General features: G+C 45.4%; 1 protein-coding gene across 2 annotated transcripts in view; it reads right to left on the minus strand.

The window, feature by feature from the left end:
• Positions 1–21073, minus strand: part of POU6F2 (POU class 6 homeobox 2) — a 408372-nt gene that overhangs the window by 329694 nt on the left and 57605 nt on the right. For both annotated transcript variants that reach the window (XM_015417914.1, XM_015417913.1), the window contains exon 3: positions 6575–6596. In XM_015417914.1, the coding sequence (XP_015273400.1) occupies positions 6575–6596 (22 nt within the window). The remainder of the gene's footprint in view (positions 1–6574; positions 6597–21073) is intronic.

Below are 21073 nucleotides of genomic sequence, written 5' to 3' on the forward strand. Positions count from 1 at the left end.
TAGTTAAGACATTATAGAAGAAGCTCATCCAGTATATTCCCCCCCCCCCTCCTCTGAATGGCAGCAGCTCTACAGGGTCTCTGGCAGAGGTCTTTCCTGGCCCTGCTACCTAATTGGCAAGGAGGACCAACCAAGGGAACGGAGAAGGAAATGCAAGGCCCCCTCATTAGATTGGTGGCCACCCTGACAGGGAGACACTCAGCCATAAAGAAAATATCGATGTCATATTAATGTTGACGTAGCAAGCGTGCCAAAATTGGACCATGCAAACATGCACGTCACTTCTAAAGGAATCTTAAAGCCGTTTCTTTATCAGCCTTGTACTGAGATACGGTCTTTGGTTTTGTGGCAATTTATCTATTTCACAGAGAAGAGTTCCATGGATTTAATATGTTGTTTATTTATTACAGGTAATGCAAACGCCGCATCGGAGAACGGGATGATTAATTTCCTACAACGTGTTTTTATGGGGCCACCATAATACCTGAGGCTTTCATAAAAATGAATAACTCAGCTCCCCCGTAAACTGAGATGATATTATAAAGATCTGTTGACGTACATTTGATATACAAACTACCACATAAGAAAAGAAAACCACGTTCACGGCCGTACAAGAATTTTAACAGAAAAAAATAACACCTTTGTTGTCTCCCATTTCTCGAGAGCAACTTGTCAAGCGACTCTATATCAAAGGAAAATAGAGTCATCGTTTTTTACTATTTAAGAAGAGCTTGAAAGGGTTCCATGCCTTTCACATACATTATTGTGTTGTAATCCTTATGACAACCTGGTCATGTAGGCCAGTATCATTATTGAGAGGGGGAGCAGAGACTGAGAAAGCCACACAGATTATGAGAGAGCCAGAGTGATGTAGCAGTACAAGCATCAGACAAGGAACTGAGAGATCCAAGTTTGAATCCCCACTCTGCGATAGGAGCTCACTAGGTGCCCTTGGGCTAGCCACTTTTTCTAACCAAGATGGTGGTCACACACGCAAGATAAAGCGGGGAGGACTGAGCCAGTGGGCACCTCTTGAATTCTGACACAGGGAGGCAGGCAGAATGAAAAATGGCCTCCATAGGAGGCGGGCCCAGCAACAAAATGTCAGGGAGCGAGGTTATGCATAGCTCTCATAGTAACTCTTCAACATTTAAGGCAGAAACTTCTCTTTAACCTGATGCCTTTTATTATGCACAGCCAATCGGAAGCCCCACCTGGCCAAGCCCACTTCCTAAAAAACACTTGGTGGGCACCAAGAAAAGTGTCGGCAGGTTCCAGGGCTTTCCTGGCCAGCACACTGGGGACCCCTGAAATAAAAAAAAATTAGATCACTCACGAATCACATAAATCAGACATCAATAAATGCTGTGTTTCAATAAAAGCCTATCTTTTGGGGGTCATGGAAGTGGTCCTTAGTGACACCAGTGGCCACCGATCAGTTTAAATCAGCAGCATCTTTGCGTATGCAGTTTTGGGGGAACCGAATGCAAACTGGTTTGGCGGGTGTGCGCCACTGCTCGCCATGGAACTGAGGAACCCAAGCGATCAGCTCACATCTTATTGCCCCTTTCAAATATGGCAAGTTTGACAACAAAACACGTTTGCAGCAAAATTTGCAGCCTCCTTTTAAGTCACTTGGCATCCTCAGCTAGGGAGAAAAGCAGGGTATAAATATCTAAACAAATAAGATGACAAAAGGGAGGTTTGAATCCATAGCTACCCAAATCGTAGCTCAGTCTCGGAAATATTACACTACGCCAGTTTGTGTGCGTGTGAGGACAGAAATCTCACTGGAATTTTTACCTCAAAGGGAGAGAGGTGGTTCCTCCTAAGTAACCTTTACTTAAATTATAACACTAGACCTGCAAAGCAGCCTTAGCGTTCCTCAGAGTTATAACACCCATGCTGTGTCTCACAAGGCAAAATTTTAGGAATGCTTCCAACTTGCAAAGTACGTGAAGGTGAAAGGGCAGAACGTATGCCGAACTTCTTCAAACAACCTCCCTCGGCTGCTATCAATCAAACCAGAGATATGCTGAAAGACCCCCTCATCAGATCTCCAACATTTTATTTGATTATTTTTGTATACAGCAGCTGTGCCGTGCCGGGGGATGGGGGCTAACCTGACCCATTTTTTTCAAATGTCCCCCCCCCCCCCGCAAGCTAATAGCTGAACTTTCAAGGGAACCATACTGGTTGCCTTTTATCTTGTTTGGCCCTCAGCATGGATATAAATTCTCCATCTTTAATCTCACAGCAAGCTGTCCAATACGTGGAAAGCGGTTGCTCTGGGATTCAGATCTCTGAGTTTCAGTGGTGTCCTGTAATATTTTTCTTACCGCAGATCTGATGTTATGGTGATATCCCATTGTGGCAAAGTGCTTGAACTGTGAGCCCCCAGTTTAAACCTTGCCTCAGTTGGGGACTCACAAGGGTAGCATTAGGACAGCCACTACATCTCAGCCCATATCCACAATATGAGGAGGAGAATTGTTGTAAACACTCTGGGTTGGGTCCAATCTCCTTTTCTGCTAATGAACAAAAAAGAAGCCAGGGCCCCTTCTGACCACCAAAAAGGCTATGCTGGTGATCGTGGGACCACCATCACAGGTGAAAACCACATGGGATGGGGGCTCCAGTGTGGAGGGTAATTGGATACAAATTTGTGGGGAAAGTGGTAAAATCCAACCCTCTGAGTCAGGCCCTTTTTAAAGCAGCTGTTGTGTGTCCAAGTCTTAGTTGCTGGACACTCAGCGGACACAAACAAGACATACAACAGTCACACGATCAACCACAAGCACTTGAGATCTGAATGTACTGAAAGTTCGAGTCCTAGAAATGCATGCGCACAAGGTGGCACAAACGTACAAAAAGACCTGGAACATTTTTATTCGTTAGCAATTCCTACTGACTTAAATGGAATTTATTTCCATTTAAGTGTGTTGAAGGTGACCTCGTTGCACAACCCACAGTACACAAGATACTGCCCAAGTATATTTCCAACTCTAGTGCTTTTGCTGCATAGGAGCCCTAAAGAGGGCAGTATCACCAAAATAATTTTCCTTAAGTTCTATAAAAAGAATATTTTTTCCAGAATCCTTCCTCTCTTCCTCTTATTTAAAAACATTCCCCCCCCCCCTCAAAATTACAGCTTGGAAATGGATGCACATCCCGGTTACAATTTCTTTTAAAATGCCCTACTTTAGTGGTATGGGTAAAGATATTTGTTACATCTGTGAACTTTAGGATCAATTCACACATTGCCCAGAACTGTCTTAGGATCCCTTCTGCATGGATGGATCCCAAGGCACACCAGCAACCAAAATCGCAAAGACTCCTGGGAACTTCCTAGTCCAGCATCATTAGACTCCCAGAGCCCTGGGCCAAGTTGGGAAGAAGCCATGTCACTCATCCAACTGATACGTGTCCAACCAGTGTTACAAGAGCAACATTAATCCAGACATATAACAATGAAGTAATGTAGCACAGCAATATGTGCGAGTGTGTGTGCTGGACAGGGATTACAAAATTTGAAACTAAATGTTTCTGGCTTTCTCTCCAGACAAGTATGAAATTGTACAAATGTCAGTACACGTCGCTGTAAATAAAGAAAACTCAATAAAGGTCAGTCCAGAGAAAAACTGCAATTCTTTTTCACAGGGAGCACAGCAAATGATCTTCCTTCCTCCTTCAAGCCCTTGCTCGGTTCGGCCTCCGCTTGTAACTTGCCTGCTTCCTTGCCAGTTTCTTAGGGTTCAGTTGGCTCCATCTGGGCTAGTGATCTTCACTCAAGGACAGGCCTTCCTCCTGTTTCCAGTAAACCCAGGAAATTCTCCTGCCCTCTGATCTCACTGAAGTTTGTTTCGAAAATCCAGTTGCTGGCTAAGCTAAAATCTGATTAAATTTTTATCACAACCTCGCAGCACCTTGAAGACCAGCAGCATTTGATTCCAGCATAGTGGCCACTAGCCATGGTGACTAAAGGGAACCTCCACATTAAGAGGCAATAAATCTCTGAATCCCAGTGCCAAGAGGCAACATCAGGGGAAGGCCTCGGCCTCTATGCCGTGTTGTTGGCCATCCAGAGGAACTGATTGGCCGCCATGTGAGACAGGATGCTGGACTAGATGGACTGTTGGTCTGATCCCGCAGGGCTCTTCTGATGTTCTTATCAAGGGCAGGCCTTGACCTCTATGCCCTGTTGTTGGCTGTCCAGAGGAACTGGTTGGCCACTGTGTGAGACAGGACACTGGACTAGATGAACTATTGGTCTGATCCAGCAGGGCTCTTCTGATGTTTTTTATCAGGGGAAGGTCTCAGCCTCTATGCCCTGTTGTTGGCTGTCCAGAGGAACTGGTTGGCCACTGTGTGAGACAAGATGCTGGACTAGATGGACTATTGGTCTGATCCAGCAGGGCTCTTCTGATGTTTTTTATCAGGGGAAGGTCTCAGCCTCTATGCCGTGTTGTTGGCTGTCCAGAGGAACTGGTTGGCCACTGTGTGAGACAGGACACTGGACTAGATGGACTATTGGTCTGATCCAGCAGGGCTCTTCTGATGTTTTTTATCAGGGGAAGGTCTCAGCCTCTATGCCCTGTTGTTGGCTGTCCAGAGGAACTGGTTGGCCACTGTGTGAGACAGGATCCTGGACTAGATGGACTATTGGTCTGATCCAGCAAGGCTCTTCTTATATTCTTATCAGGGGAAGGCCTCAACCTCTATGCTCTGTTGTTGGTTTGTTTGTTTATTATTTTGATTTATATCCCACCCTTCCCACAAGTGGGCTCAGGGCGGCTCACAACAATAAATTCAATACAATACAATTGATGCTGAGTGCCCAAGGCCTTGGCACTTTCCCAGAGCCTCTTTCTAGAGCTTGTTGTATTTATTTACACAACAGACCTTATTCCTAGTAAACAAATAACTCTATTCTGGAAAAGCTTATGCTGGAATAACACACTGTTATTCTTTACAGCGCCACTAAACACTTGTTTATTTTTGCTGCGACAAACAAACATGGCTACTCTGCAATTCTAATGTGAAAAGCAGACTTGGTCAATGAGCTGTCCTTTCTGGTCAGCAAGGGATTCTTTGCAGGCCTCTCCATGGATGCAAGAGGACTGGGCTGGAGAGGCATGAATTATCTTCCAGGAAGCCTTCTCTCGAGCTGATTTTAACTGTGATACAGGATAATACCCACACTGAGGACCAATTCAGACATTCCTTTCTTTGGAAAGGAATTACTGGCTTTCTTCTTGAGGACCTCAAAAGCACCCCACTGGCCATCTCTTCATGAACCCATCCAACTCCACTTGAATAAGAGAAACTGAGGTAGCTGATTTATCTTAATTCACATTATAATTGTTCCTGGTCTGTATGACTCTGGGGAAACCTCTGTACGGATTAAGGGATATTCATGATCAGAGTGAAGGATCCACAATCCACTTGTGATTTCCTGTGCATTCGATCAAAGTGATGCCATATTTATACCCTATGTTGGTATCTAGCATATGAATCTGTCTAGAAGCATTTGGATTTACCAAGGTTGGCTCAGAATTCTTTATTCAGATGCAGTCTGGATCTGGTTGTGATGCCTTGGTGACAATAATGGTACAAACCTCTCTATGCACCCCAGCAGCCAGCTACAAAAGAATATAGGATAAAGTTTATTTTATTTTATTTATTTATATTGGGATTTATATCCCTCCCTACCCGTACGGCCCAGGGCGGCGAACAAGCCACCTTCTGAAATTTCCTTAGATGAGTGGTGATTTTGTTTTCCAAAAACTTTGCATTTGGGGGTTCACTTCAATATTCCTTAAGACTCCCGTGACTTTCCCCAGAAAATATCAAAGCTCTAGAGCTGAGTGAAATTACCTCTTCATTCTTTAGTTTGTCAGGATTTAAGATCAGCACAGAAAAAGAGGGGATTTGTGGGAAGTACTTTCAAGTGGTGAAATGTTCACATGATCTTGACTCTTTTATGAACGGGTAAAGAGTTAAAAGTGTTCCTCTTCGTATCTTCATCATTTCAAACTTCGCTTCGCCGTGAGATTAACGATACAATTCATTTTGCCCTCAGAGCTGTTGTCGGAGGCAATTTGCAAACTTCAGACTTCAGGTGGATATCAGTACTTTGATTTACACTCTGTAACAGCTGGAATTATGATTCCCCCACCCCACCCCACCAACATTGTACAACTTTCCAGTTAGCTATCAAGGGGTAAGGATGCAATTTTATATAACTCGTACAACACATCTAGTCAATGTTTCAAGCACAAGCTTTTGGAATAGATAACAACAATCAAGACTATTTTGAAATCTTCAGAATTTGCCATTATTCTTCTACCCGTCTGTCTGGCTTGGTGTTCACCAAAAACAAGAGGAACGGGGACAATGAGGAGACAGTGGTTTGGGAGGTACAAATGTAATGGGGACATGTTCCAACTGGTAGTTCGAAACAGATCTTGCCACTGAAGAGAACGATGAGGGTAGGTCTCTTTCCAGAATAGTGTTTCTATCAAGTTCCATTGCTGGCTGTCACAACCCTTCCAACCAGCTCAGTGACTCTGTCCCGGGGTCCTCAAGGGAGGGATCTGAGGAGCCAAGGTTGGTGGCTGAGGGGGGCCAGGAGAACCAATGAACCACCAGCACCAGAGACCACCCTGCGAGAACCTGCAAGAGAAGTCTTGCCACCGGCCCCTGAGGCCGCCACCAAGCCTCTGCCATGCAGGACTCTAGCCCAGGCCTCTAGCCCTCAGGATCCTCTCCTACTTTGTAGGAACAGAATTGGCTAAATTTGCAGAGGACACGAAGTTGTTCAGGGTGGTGAGAACCGGGGAGGATTCTGAGGCACTCCAAAGGGATCTGTCGAGGATGGGCGAGTGGGCGTCAACGTGGCAAATGGGGTTCAATGTGGCCAAGTGCAAAGTGATACACATTGGAGCCAAAAATGCTAACTATAAATACACGTTGATGAGGTCCGAACTGGCAGAGACTGACCAAGAGAGAGATCTTGGAGTCATAACAGATAACTCAATGAAAATGTCTAGACAGTGTGCGACTGCAATAAAAAAGGCTAACACTATGCTGGGGATTATTAGGAAGGGAATTGAAAACAAATCCGCCAGTATCATAATGCCGCTGTATAAATCAATGGTGTGGCCTCATTTGGAGTACTGTGTACAGTTCTGGTCACCACACCTCAAAAAGGATATTATAGCATTGGAAAAAGTGAAGAAAAGGGCAATTAGAATGATAAAAGAGTTGGAACACTTTCCCTATGAAGGAAGGTTAAAGCGCTTGGGACTCTTTAGCTTCGAGAAATCACAGCTGAGGGGTGACATGATCAAGGTTTATAAGATTATGCACGAGATAGAGCAGGTCGAGAAAGAAGTGCTTTTTTCTCTTTCTCACAATATAAGAACTCGTGGGCTGAGCAGTCAGGTTTGAACTGATAAAAGGAAGTACTTCACCCAAAGAGTGTTTAACACATGGAATTCACTGCCACAGGAGGTGGCGGCGGCTACAAGCATGGGCAGCTTCAAGAGGGAATTAGATAAGCATATGGAACAGAAGTCCATCAGTGGCTATTAGCCACAAGGTATAGATAGGGACTCTCAGGCTGGGGCAAGTGATGTTCTGTATTCTTGGTGCTTGGGGGAGGCAACAGTGGGAGGGCTTCTAGTGTCATGGCCCCACTGCTGGACCTCCTGATGGCACCTGGTTTTTTGTTTTTTGTTTTAAATCCCCGGAGGGATATTTTTTATTTTGCAAAACTACATAAACTACAAAGAAATAATAGGGAAGGGACTACATCTAAGGAGAAAGAAAAACAAACCACACTATCTAAAACCCCAAGAGGAGGAGATCTTATCACTTTTAGTTAAAATGTTAGTACTGTTAGAGTTAATGTCACAATATACTTGTAGAGTTCTTGCTTATAACAGTTTGCTATTTATATGTTATTTTGTTCGTTGTTATGAGTTGTTATGGTATTTTTGACCACTGTGTGACAGTGTTGGACTAAATGGGCCATTGGCCTGATCCAACATTGGCTTCTCTTATGCTCCTAACAGCTGCCCAGGAGGAGCTGAACAGCTGTCCAGGAGGAAGCAAAGCACCAGACTGGCTGCATGCAATCCAACTGTTGCTCTGGCCGTGGTAGCTCTTTGCAGGATCCACATGTGTACTGTGGTCAGGAGATCCTACAATTGTCTGGCTGCCAGAAGTTCTAGCTCTTTAGCGTAATCGAGGGTGCACCAGGAGGAGGCAAGCTATAATTGAGCATTGTGCTTTCCAGGGAGATGGGATGGATCTCTCTGATTTGACAGAGTTTCTCATGATATCCTTGAGGATAAGATGGTTAAGTGTGGGCTGGATGGTACCGCCGTTGGATGGATTCATGGTTGGTTGAAAAATCATACCCAACAAGTGTTTGTAAATGGCTCTGCGTCTACGTGGAGGGAAGTCTCGAGGGGAGTGCCACAGATCTCGGGCCTAGGCCCGGTGTTGTTCAATGTTTTTATAAATGACCTGGAGGAAGACATAGAGGGGATGCTTATCAAATTTGCAGATGACATGAAGCTGGGTGGGATTGCTAATTCTGAAGAAGATAGAGTCATGATTCAAAATGATCTAGATAGGCTGGAACAGTGGGCTGAGACAAATAAAATAACCTTCAATAGAGATAAGTGCAAGGTCCTACACTTAGGTACAAAAAATCAAAGGCACAGATATAGAATGGGAGGGACTTGGCTTGACAGCGGCAGATGTGAAAGGGATCTGGGTGTTCTGGTTGATCACAAGCTAAACATGAGCCTGCAGTGTGATCTGACTGCAAAGAAAGCTAATGCAATCATAGGATGCATTAACAGAAGCATTGTGTCCAGATCACGGGAGGTCGTGGTTCCGCTCTTTTCTGCTATAGTCAGGTCTCACCTGGAGTACTGTGTCCAGTTCTGGGCACCACATTTTAGGAAGGATGTTGATGAGCTCGAGGGTGTCCAGAAAAGGGCAACCAGGATGGTGAGAGGGTTGGAATCCAAGTTTTATGAGGAAAGGCTGAAAGACTCGGGTATATTTAGCCTGGGAAAGAGAAGGCTTAGAGGGGACATGATTGCAGTCTTCAGGTATTTGAAAGGCTGTCATGTAGAAGATGGAGCAGATCTATTCTCTCTTGCTCCAGATTGCAAGACTAGATCTAATGAGTGGAAATTACAAGGGAGTCATTACTGGCTAAATATCAGGAGAGACTTCCTAACTGCAAGAGTGGTTGAGCAGTGGAACAGACTGCCTCAGGAGGTGCTGGGTGCTACTTTGCTGTACGTTTTCAAGTGGAGGCTGGACAACCATGTTTCGGGTATGTTGTAGGGCTATCTTTCGGCTATGCTCCTGCAGAATGCAGAGGGTTGGACTAGATGACCGGCAAGGTCCCTTCCAACTCTAACATTCTATGAAATCTATGAAATTCTCCCCAACAGCGACTGAGTGGATTGAAAATTTAGATATTAATATTCAGAGGGATTGCCCAGTTGGTCTGCATGCCAATTGTATCAACTTGGTTACGTATTTTCTATTATGTACTTCTTGTGTGTAACTCTGGCATACAATAAATAAATGAATAAATTTGCAGGATCCTGGCCAGAGCACAATGCAGCCCCAGGAACTCCAGCACCTGCAGGCAGTGCAGCTGGGGTCAATGGCCTCCCAGTCTATTTAGGCTGAGTCCTGGGCCCACAGCCTTGCTGGAGCAACCTGTTCGCAAGGTCACAACCTTTGTGTGCTAGATCCAGTGACAGACCTTGCTACACGATCTTCTGCAGGGAAAGCCCTGGCTCTTGAGGAGACCAGCAGACCTGGAAGCCTGAGGCCAGAACGCTGGCTCATTGGCTTGGGGAGGGTTTTAATTCTATACGTGCAGTGGTGCCTGTTTGAAGTAGGATCAAGACATGAAGCTTATGCTACAATAAGGATTCAGCATTATGATGGCACAAGATGCCTTTGTAGAAGAAGAAGAAGAGAAGAAGAGGTTGGATTTATACCCTGCCGTTCACCACCTGGAGGAGTCCCAGAGCGGCTTACAAACTCCTTTCCCTCCCCCTCCCCACAACAGACACCCTGTGAGGTAGGTGGGGCTGAGAGAGCTCTTGACAGAAACTGCTCTTTTTCAAGAACAGCTCTTATCAGAGCTACGGCTTGCCCAAGGCCATCCAGCCAGGTGCAAGTGGAGGAGTGGGGAATTAAACCCGGTTCTCTCAGATTAGAGTCCGCACACTTAACCACTATACCAAACTGGCTCTTTAGTTCCTCTACAGCAGACTAACACGGTCGCCGCTCTCAAATTAATTGCCTAATTTGTGCACAAGACTATACCAGTTTATGTTTCAGCCCTTTATTTGAAAATTGAAGTTAACAAATACTGATCTTGCCCTGACGTGGATAGCCCAGGCAAGTCTGATCTTCTCAAATCTTAGAAGCTAAGCAGGGCTGACCCTGGCAAGTAGTTGGCAAGTCCAAGTCCAAGGAATACCAGGACCGGGACGCAGAGACAGGTAATATCGAGCCACCTCTCTGAAACGTGTAGCCTCACTAGGGGTCACCAGAAGTCCCCATGACTTCCAGGCTCGCAAACACGTACACACACACACAACCCCCCAAATAAATGAATGAATGAATACTGATCTTGTCAATAAATTAAAGTTTGAAATAAGCCCCTTTTCTGCTTATTTCCTATCTCCAGAAGATTCTGTTAAAACATCTGGCCAGCTTCCCCAATGTGACCTGGGAGGGAAAAAGTTCTGCTAGAAATAGCCAGGATGGACCCTCCTGCTCACCATACCTCAAATAGTTTATTAATACAAGTCCTCACCTTGCACTCACTGGAGCACTCACTGGAGAAGACCCTGATGCTGGGAAAGATTGAAGGTCAAAGAAGACGGGGACGTTTTGATCATTCATGATCAAATGGGAAAGAGATCTGGGGCGTAAGCTTCAGAGAGAAGAATGGGAAAAATCTTGGGAATCAATTAAGCTATTAAGATCAATACCTTATAAAGAAAATATAATAAAAATGAATTATAGGTGGCACTGGACCCCAGATAGGTTGCAAAAGTGTTACGTAGCTGTTTCTGGAAACTGCTGGAGGTGTAAAAATAATAGAGGAACATACCTACATATCTGGTGGAACTGTGATAAAATTCAGAGATTTTGGAGGACTACTAGACAGTTGATAAAAGATATCACAGAAATAGATTTACCTTTACGCCTAGAAATTTTTCTATTAAATATTATACCCAATGGCATTAAATATAATGAAAAATGTATTATTGTTTATCTAATTACAATGGCAAGAATATGTATTGCGAGAAACTGGAAATCAGATACTATACCAAATAAGGAAGAAATGATTGATAAACTTTTTGAGATAATGGAAATGGATAAATTGAATATGTTGATGGCTGGAAAATTAGAGGACAAATTTAATCAGAAATGGCAAAAAGCCATAAAATGGTATGAGGTAAACTTGTAAACCCCCAAATGTAAAGTGTAAATAGAGGTATGAATGTATGTTGGAAAACTGAAAATAAACGTGTTTTTTTTTAAAAAGACGGGGACGGCAAAGGATGAGATGGTTAGACAGTGTCATAGATGCAACGAACATGAAGTTGAGCCAACTTCAGAGGATGGTGGAAGACCAGAAGGCCTGGCATGATCTGGTCCATGGGGTTGCAAAGAGTCGGACTCGACTGTGCGACTGAACAACTCAACTCACCTTGCACACAGACGCAACAGGTAGTTTCATGGCTACTGCCGCCACTTGCAAAAAGACAAAATAGTCCAGCCAAATAAAACTGAGCATGCTCCTGGGGATGGTGTTCCAAGATGGATGCCTGGCTGAGGTCTCTGATTGGAATTTCAAATCAGAATTAAACCACATGGCTGCCTTGCATTTCTTGTGTGCCCCCCATACTTCAAACACCTTAACTACAATCCATATGGCAGAAGATGAACAATTAGCTGCTGCCAAGCAAGAGCTACGTAGAAAGGTGGGATAGATCAGTATATCTTCTCTCCTTCTCCCAAAACATGCTCCAGAAGTCTTTATGTGCTGTAACAGTGCTTTGGCAATTGATTTAGATCACTGGCATGGTGGAATCTGGTAGGGAGGGAGGGGGAAGAATTTAGAAGCTATGGGGGGGGAAAGGTGTTACATTACCCAAACTACATCGCACAGATGGAAGTACAGATGTGCTTGAGTTTCTGTTACAACCTTAGGGCTGCCGGTTCTTGGAAGGGACAAGTTGTGGAGCTCAGTGGGATCAAGGGTAGAGCCCATGTACCCAGGCTGAGCAGAAGGGTCAAAGGGCAAAACTAAGGGGTCAAAGGCAAAGTCAGCAGAACATACCGGTTCCTCGATGGGGCGCAGCTCTCTTTCTGTCTCTCTGGCTCACAACATATCAGGAAGGGATGGGAAGTAGCAGAGGCAGCCCAAAACAGCCGCAGTGTTTAGAGAAGTGGGTTTTGAGGCACACAAAAAACTGATCTGAAAGTGAAAGTTAAAACTGGCTGCAAGCCTAGGGCATGCTGCACAGTATGCTCCTCTCTCCTTTGTTGACTTTGTGTATTTCTTCTGCTTCTCTTTTGTTTAAACAAAATACCAACTTTGGCCCCCATGTCCCCTCAACCCACATTGTTGAAAATTTTCTTCTTGCTGTATGCTTTGTTTTATTTATTTTGCAGAAATTAGCTTGACCTGCAAAGGCTTTTGAAGCAGGATGTGTTAGTAAGCTGATCAAAAGAGTTTTCCCATTTAATTGTATTTAATCTCACAGTGAAACTTGTTGTGATCGTTACAGAGAAGCTGCAACTCAGACATGTTCAGTGGCACTAGGGTTGCCAAGTCCAAATTAACTTAACTCGGGGGAGTCCTGCGCCGGTCCAGGAGCCCATGTGCACACGCGAAGCGCGTGCGCTGCCATGATGATGCCACCCGGAAGTTACGTCATCGCGTCGGCACGTTGGGGGCGGGGCCACTAGGATTCAAGGGAAAACCATAGAGTTTTTCCTCAAATCATTGAGCGTCCTGTCCCCAACGTGGCCAGCGTGATGATGTCACCTCTGGGTGACATCATCACACTGGGGACATGTGCGGAAAAGGGGTGGAGTTCCCCCCAGCGCCCGATTTGCTGGCGTCGGGTAACGGGCCTCTCGGGCGGGGCTTTACCCGCCCCCTGGGGGGACTTGGCAAGCCTAAGTGGCACTGACTATCGGAACAGGCTTCTGGGGAGGGGGCAAGGCAGGGAACGTCAGCAGAGCAGCATTTTTTAAATATCTGTAGGTCTGGATTTATATCCATCTGCCCAGGAAGCCTCCCCACCATGCCTCGAAAGTTAACTTCTGGAGGCTGAAGCCCAAAGAATGGCAACTCTATCAATTCATACAATCAGTGTTTTTAAAATAGGTTCTTAAAATTTCCATTAAAAGCCGTCAGAGAACAGGTCCAGTATACAGGGACAGTGAGAGCATACATTTTTAGTATTCCATACAGAGCACCAAAATGCCTACAGCAGGGGTGTCACACATAAGGCCCGGGGGCCGGATTCGGCCCCTCCAGGGCTCTTATGCGGCCCATGAACAACTGATGCAAAGGAGGGGGTGCTGGGTGTGTGTGTGGGCGGAGCCACTCCATTGTGGCTTCAGCATGGCAGAACAGCCTTGTCTACAGCAGTCAAGCATTGTGGGAGCATTTGCCCAGTGCTGCACTGCTGCCTCTCCAGCCTGCCTACGTGGGTTTTCCTCTTCACACACCCCTCCCCAGCCCAGGGGGCCTTGCAGTGAGGATACACCAACTTGGAGTTTCCAAGCTGCTGTCCTTCATACAGTTTCTATCTTCAGTACCTGGCATTATGTTTCATGCCACACATGGCCTGGCCCAACAAAGTGACATTTATGTCAGATCCGACCCTCGTAACAAATGAGTTTGATACCTCTGGCCTATAGTGAGTCCTGATTTCAAAGAGGCAGCTGAATCCCAAGAGAACCTTCTCCTTCTCTAGGAGTGAGGATAGACTGTGTGGTGGAAAGTGCCATCAAATCATGGCCAGCTTGGGGTCACCCCACAGGATTTTCAAGGCAAGAGACAAACAGAGGTGGTTTGCCATTGCCTGCAGAGATCTTAAGGCCGCCACACAGCAGACTCTTGTGCTTTAAACAACATGAAACGATTACAAATTGACTTATCTCCATTATACCCCCCAAAAAATAAATCATCTGGCAAAGGGCCAAAATAGGAAAAACTGGTCATGCCAGCAAAAACTGGCCACTTTGCAACCCTCGGTATTATACCCTTTATTCTCATGTCTAGAACAGATGTCTAAAAGTCAAGCTAGATGAGACAGTGGGGTTTTCTGCATTTGTTAATGTTAAAAGCTGCACGGGAGCAGCTTATTGGATCGGGGTACTGTTTCAGAGGGGTTACATCTTCACCTCCTGTGCCACATTTCCATTTATATAAATCTCTTACAAGCCACTATTTTTTTGGTGTGGAAACCACACTGGTAATCACACCCACACCCGCCACAGCATCAATCCCCCGGCTGCTTTTATTATTTTTTAACAGGTCTAGTTTGGTCTCTACATCTCCTCACCCACACACTGCTGAAAGCCCTTAGTGTAAATGCACACCGCTTGTTTATTTACTGCATGCTCTTCTCTAGTTCTTGTTATGTGTGCAAAATCTAGTTTGACCCAATAGTTCCCTTAGTGGATGTTGCTGAAAGCTCTTCTCTCCCAGCGTGCTCTTCTCTCATTTGTTGACTTTTATGTATTTCTTCAGCTTATCTTTTGTTTAATACAATACCTAGTTTGGCCCCATCTCCCCTCAACCCACATTGTTGAAAACTGTCATCTTGCTTATAAGCTTTGTTTCATTTAATTTTAAGCAATTAGCTTGACCTGCAAAGGGTTTTGAAGTAGGATGTGTTAGCAAAGAGTTTTCAAAGTGTTTTCCCTTTAATTGTATTTAATCTCACAGTGAAACTTCTTGTAATCGTTACGGAGAAGCTGCAACCCAGACACGTTTCGTGGCACTGGCTATCTGAACAGGCTTCTGGCTGGGGTGGGGGGCAACGCTCCCTCTAAGCTGTGGAGTCTTGTGAGCAAAAATTCTACTTTGTGAGCTACTGGCATTAAAACTGTGAGTGAGTGATTTGGCTACTGCATAAATTAGTTTGTTCTGGAGCCATCCTTCCTGAGCTAACACAGAAATGTGTGAGCCGGAGGCTGAAAAACTGTGAGTTAGCTCACACAAACTCAGCTTAGAGGGAACACAGGCACTGGGGGGTGATGCAGGGACCCTGGATTTCCTTGGAGGTCTCCCATCCAAGTAGTGACCAGGGCCAACCCTGCTTGGCTTTGGAGATCTGATGAGATTGGGCTAGCCTACAGGCATAAATCAGAGAAGCCTGAAGTATATCAAGTTCTGTAAGGACTTGGGACAGGCGTCTGGAAACAGACTGCAACTGGGCCACTGCCTTGGGTCTGGTCAACCCAGGTCTGCAGAGAGAAGGGGACAAAATTCCTGGGCCCAAAAGCAGATTGAGGGCCCTGAGCTGTGGCTCTCCGACAGCCAACACAGTGAAGTTTAGCTGTGCTGGAATGCCTTTGCTCTTTGTCCAAGGCCCTATGGCTGCTGTCAGCAGCCCTGGGTCAATCAGCAAGGAGGATTCCGGTTAGTGTGCCTGTGCAGTCATTGCTTGTGGAATATCTGCATGGGAAGAGTCTTCTTCCTGCATCAGCATTGCCCCACATCCACAGGAAGAACTAGCTGGCATTTGACAGCTCCTCAGACTTCTAGTATTATCAGAAGACTGCAGGAAGGAGACACATTCCAGTGCCTACCATATTGCTAAAACAATATACCAATGTCTGTGGGCAGAGCTACACACTTCATGCAGATACATACAACGTACCTTGAAGACTGTTACTATTAAAAGTTTCGGGTGGGCAGCCATGTTGGTGGGGTTGCCAGTCTCCAGGTGGTGGCTGGAGATCTTCAGTGATTACAACTGATCTCCAGGTGACAGAGATCAGTTCACTTGGAGACAGTGGCCGCTTTGGAAGGTGGACTCTATGGCATTATACTCCACAGGGGTCATTTCCTGCAGGAGCGCACAGGAGCGGCGCTCCGGCAGTAAAGAGCCCAGGGGGCGGGCACATGCAACAAGCCCCACCCCCTGCTCCCAGCAGCCCTCAGTCAGAGCAAGAAGCAGCCAGGTAAGTTGCAGAGCCCCCCCCCCCCCACAGATAGCAATCCAAAACAATCTCCCTCCTCTGTGAGGGCAGATCTGTATGGGGAAACCCCCCCCCCCATAGCTAGCAATCCAAAACAGTCCAGTGGAGACTGAGCGGTGGGTGTTGCCTTCTGACACACTTCCGGTGATGTCAGGGGGTGTGGCATATGCAAATAAGTTATGCTAATGAGTTGTGCTAATGAGCTCCGGCACCTCTTTGTCTACGAAATGACCCCTGATACTCCATTGAATTACCTCCTCTTCCCAAACCCTCCCCAGCTTCTCAGGCTCCCCCTTCCCCCCCCCCAAATCTCTGGGTATTTCCCAACCCAGAGCTGGCAACCCGACATGTTGGCCTGCACTAGACTTGAGTCCAGATGTGAGTCTAGATTTGAGCAAGATTTAAGCCCAGTAGCACCTTAAAGGCCAACAAGGGTGTCAGCTGCAGAGAGTCAAAGCTCAAAGAGGGCTTTGACTCTGAAAACCTTCGCCCCTCGAAAGCTTGTTCGTCTTTTTTTTTTTTTTAACTTTTTTATTATTTTATTCATAAAAAAATACAGTGAGAAAACAAATATTATTAACGCCATATACATAATGCCTTATTCCTTATTACAAGATAATGGCAATACTTGTCAACATATAATGCTATATATATATGCAAATCGTATGTTGTGATCAAATACATCCATTGTATATGACTTGTCGTAATAACTAACAACAACAAAAAATAACCAATTAACTCTAAGGCACTAGTGGACTAAGATCCTGCTCTATTAGAATACAGTCGTTTTTGCTGCACTGGTTTGGAGTCCAGAAGTCCAGAAGTGTACAGAAATAGGTGTACAGAAGAGGGCAACCAGGATGGTGAGAGGGTTGGAATCCAAGCCTTATGAGGAAAGGCTGAAAGAGTTGGGTATGTTTAGTCTGGGAACGAGAAGGCTTAGAGGGGACATGATTGCAGTCTTCAAATATTCGAAGGGCTGTCATGTAGAAGATGGAGCAGATCTATTCTCTCTTGCTCCGGATTGCAAGACTAGATCTAATGGGTGGAAATTTCAAGGGAGTCGTTACCGGCTAAATATCAGGAGAGACTTCCTAACTGTAAGAGTGGTTGAGCAGTGGAACAGACTGCCTCGGGAGGTGGTGGATGCTCCTTCGCTGGACGTTTTCAAGCAGAGGCTGGACGACCATCTTTCGGGTATGTTGTAGGGCTGTCTTTCGACTATGCTCCTGCAGAGTGCAGGGGGTTGGACTAGATGACCTGCAATGTCCTTCCAACTCTAATATTCTATGATTCTAAGTGGAAAAGAAGAGGTGCAGCCACTGTTCTTCTTTTCCAGCTACTCCCCCAGATTGCTTTTCTTCCCCCACCCCAGGAGTTTCAGGCGCCTCTCTGCTTCAAACGGTCCTCTCAAGAAGCTGCTTTTCCCTAAGAAAACCAGGAACTAGGTTTTTGTACTTCTAGCCTGACTCTAAGATGCATCTTCCCCATGCATGTTTGGAATATCCAGCTATTACATAAAATAATGGCACCACTTCACCAAAACAAAACGGGATCTCATCAGGTTTAGGTGCTCTTAGCAAGATGAGCCATGCCCTGCATTGTATTCGAACTATGTGATCTGGAATAAATATTTAAAATTAAATCAGGGACCATGTAATCAAAACAAATTACTCAGACGTAAAGGTGCTGGGTAAGAATGGGTTTCAACGAAGGCCAGATGGGACATGTTGGTGAAATATTTATAGGTAATACATTTAGATCACTGGCTTATGACCATAATTAAGAACATAAGAATTGCCTTGTTATTTCAGACTAAGGGCCTTCTAGTCATGCAATGGTGGCCAGTCAGACGCTTCTGCAAAAAAAAGGGGGGGTGCAAAAAAAAAAAAAGGAAAGGGGATTCTCAAGACATGGGCTCATGTGTGGGTAGAATATTTTCTTTTGTTTAACTGAGGGAACTCTTGTTGTGCTCGGGTCCTCTCTCTTCCACCCCAGACATCCCCTAGAACTGGAACCATGCAAGGAGAAGATATGCTTCAGACTGCAGATGGCCGTGTGTGAAGTGGGAGGGGTGAAGACAGGGCTTCCCTCACTGGCACACTCCAGTTTGGTTTAGGACAGAAGCCTCCCCTGCTTCATATGTGAATGAGAAAATGAGACAGCAGGCATGTTGGGCCCCCACAAGGCAATCGAGACATCCAAAAGTGCTCCCGCCCTGAATTCACACATTTCCTCCTCTCCTCTAGCATCTGATAGTCGGAGAGGATGTTAGTATGTCCATTTCGTTTAATCAAACAACCTTTAAACTATCAAAAAAAAAACCCACAACCCTATCATTTAAACATTTAACAAGATCACAAACAATTTAGCCTAGGGTTGCCAGACTCCAGATCTCCTGGAGTTACAACAGATCTTCAGACAACAGCGATCAGTTCCCCTGGAGAAAAAGATAGCTTTGGAGGGCAGGGTTGGGGGGGGGAGCCACTTCAGTGGGTATTCAGGGCTCTTTTTGTAGAAAAAGCCCAGCAGGAACTCATTAGCATAATAGGCCACACCCAACAGCAGGAACTCATTAGCATATTGGGCCACACCCCTGACAGCACAGCTCATTAGCACATTAGGCCACACCCTCATGTTACCAGAAGTGTGGTTATCCAGCCAAACCCACCTTTCGTTTCTTATTCTGTTTACCTTGTTTGTTGTCCAAACCCAGGGCCTTTTTTTGTAGCAGGAACGCCTTTGCATGTTAGGCCACACACCCCTAATGTAGCCAATCCTAATGAGTTTCTGCTGTTGGGTGTGGCCTATTATGCTAATGAGTTCCTGCTGGGCGTGGCCAGCTTGGGAGCCAGCCGGAACTCTGTTCCTGTGCGTTCCTGCCCAAAAATAGCCTTGGGTATAATTATACCCCACTGAGCTCCCTCTCCTCCCCAAATCCCACCCTTCCCAGGGTCTACTCCCAAATCTCCAGGAATTTCCCAACTGCAAGTTGGCAACCCTAAGCTTACATACATATCCTTACATCTTATTATATTCCTGTGTGCCACTATGGTGTTTGGGCTGCCACCTGCTGGCCAGAGACTGGGCTTTTTTCTATGATGGCTCCCCCTCTGTGGAATGGGCTCCCCAAAGAGGTGTGGAGGGTGTCCCCGTTGGAGATCTTCAGGGGATGCTGTGAGGCCTGAATGTTGGCCTGGACTTTCGATAGGCTATAAACAGCAAGCATTTTGGGGGGGGGGGAGGTATTTGGGGTTTGTTGTTTTACTTTGGTTTCCTTTTGTCATGTTGTGGTTATTACTGTAAGCCGCCCTCAGCCAAGAGGAAAGGCAGGCTACAATCAATATTATCAGCTCTGCTGCTATTAATTTTTGTCCAGAAAAATCAACATGTTAATGTGGTCTGGCATCAGTCTGGAGTACAGACGATTCCCCATAAGGCCAGCCTTGGAAAACACATGTCCTGCGGGTACAGGCCATCCTGGAATGCGCAGGTAAACCTTGGTGAGTTTCCCAGGCTTTGGAAAACATGCACCACAACATGTAAATAGTGAATGAATCCTTTCACCTCATTGTTTAAACACTTAATGTTCACATCTCTAAGAGAGATGTGGCATAAATGAGTCAAACTGCTTCTGAATGTGGTGCATCCATTTAACTAATATGGTGAACCACCACTGATAGACCCATGGAAATAATTTTTCACCACGTCCTTAGCGTTCGATTAAGGGTTCAGGCAAATCCACTTACTAATTGTCTCTAAACTTTTGAAAGTGAGAATAAGAAAGAGGAAGGATGAGCAGTGTCTAAAGTCTAACGAAGCACACCAAAAGAGAGAAAGAGTTTAAGTGCATTAAAAAGATGCCCACAATAATCTGGTATATAATAATACCTGCTAGACAGCTCGAAACAAAGAGAATCAATAAAATTACAATACGAAGTGATTATATGCAATTATATTCCATATATTGTTAAGGAATGAACTTAATATTTGCGTTATGGACTATGTTTATTGCTACACACACAATGGACTGTGCACGCACACACATAGGCTCAGAAAGCTGTACAAGTCACCTGTTGTGATACTACACATGGAAGCTGTCTGCATAAGCCTTAACACATGAATGAGGTTTCAGCTACACAGCTACCAACCTGGTGAGGAAGCACACATCTCCATTATTGTCAGCAAAAACAACAACTTGAGAAGAAGCAGCCCCCATTGCTGAATTGTTTGTGGTCACTCACGCCACATCTCTGCTTTATTTCTACATTGGCATTTCCTGCCAGATGGACCTTTGATGACCAGAGGAATGGCCAAGCTTCATCTGCACTTCAAGGGAGCATCCTGACGCCAAGTTTTCACACTTGCCCAGATGCTATTCTTTGAGTTAGGTCTTAGGTTACTATAGGACTCTTTTTGTAGAAAAAGCCCAGCAGGAACTCATTAGCATAATAGGCCACACCCAACAGCAGGAACTCATTAGCATATTGGGCCACACCCCTGACAGCATAGCTCATTAGCGCATTAGGCCGCACCCCCATGTTACCAGAAGTGTGGTTATCCAGCCACACCCACCTTTTGCTTGTTATTCTGTTTAACTTGTTTGTTGTCAAAACCCAGGGCTTTTTTTTTTGTAGCAGGAACTCCTTTGCATGTTAGGCCACACACCCCTAATGTAGCCAATCCTAATGAGTTTCTGCTGTTGGGTGTGACCTATTATACTGAGTTCCTGCTGGGCGTGGCCAACTTGGGAGCCAGCCGGAACTCCATTCCTGTGCAT

This window comes from Gekko japonicus, unplaced genomic scaffold, assembly GCF_001447785.1.
Source record: "Gekko japonicus isolate JY-2015 unplaced genomic scaffold, Gekko_japonicus_V1.1 scaffold708, whole genome shotgun sequence".
NCBI classification, from domain to species: domain Eukaryota; kingdom Metazoa; phylum Chordata; class Lepidosauria; order Squamata; family Gekkonidae; genus Gekko; species Gekko japonicus.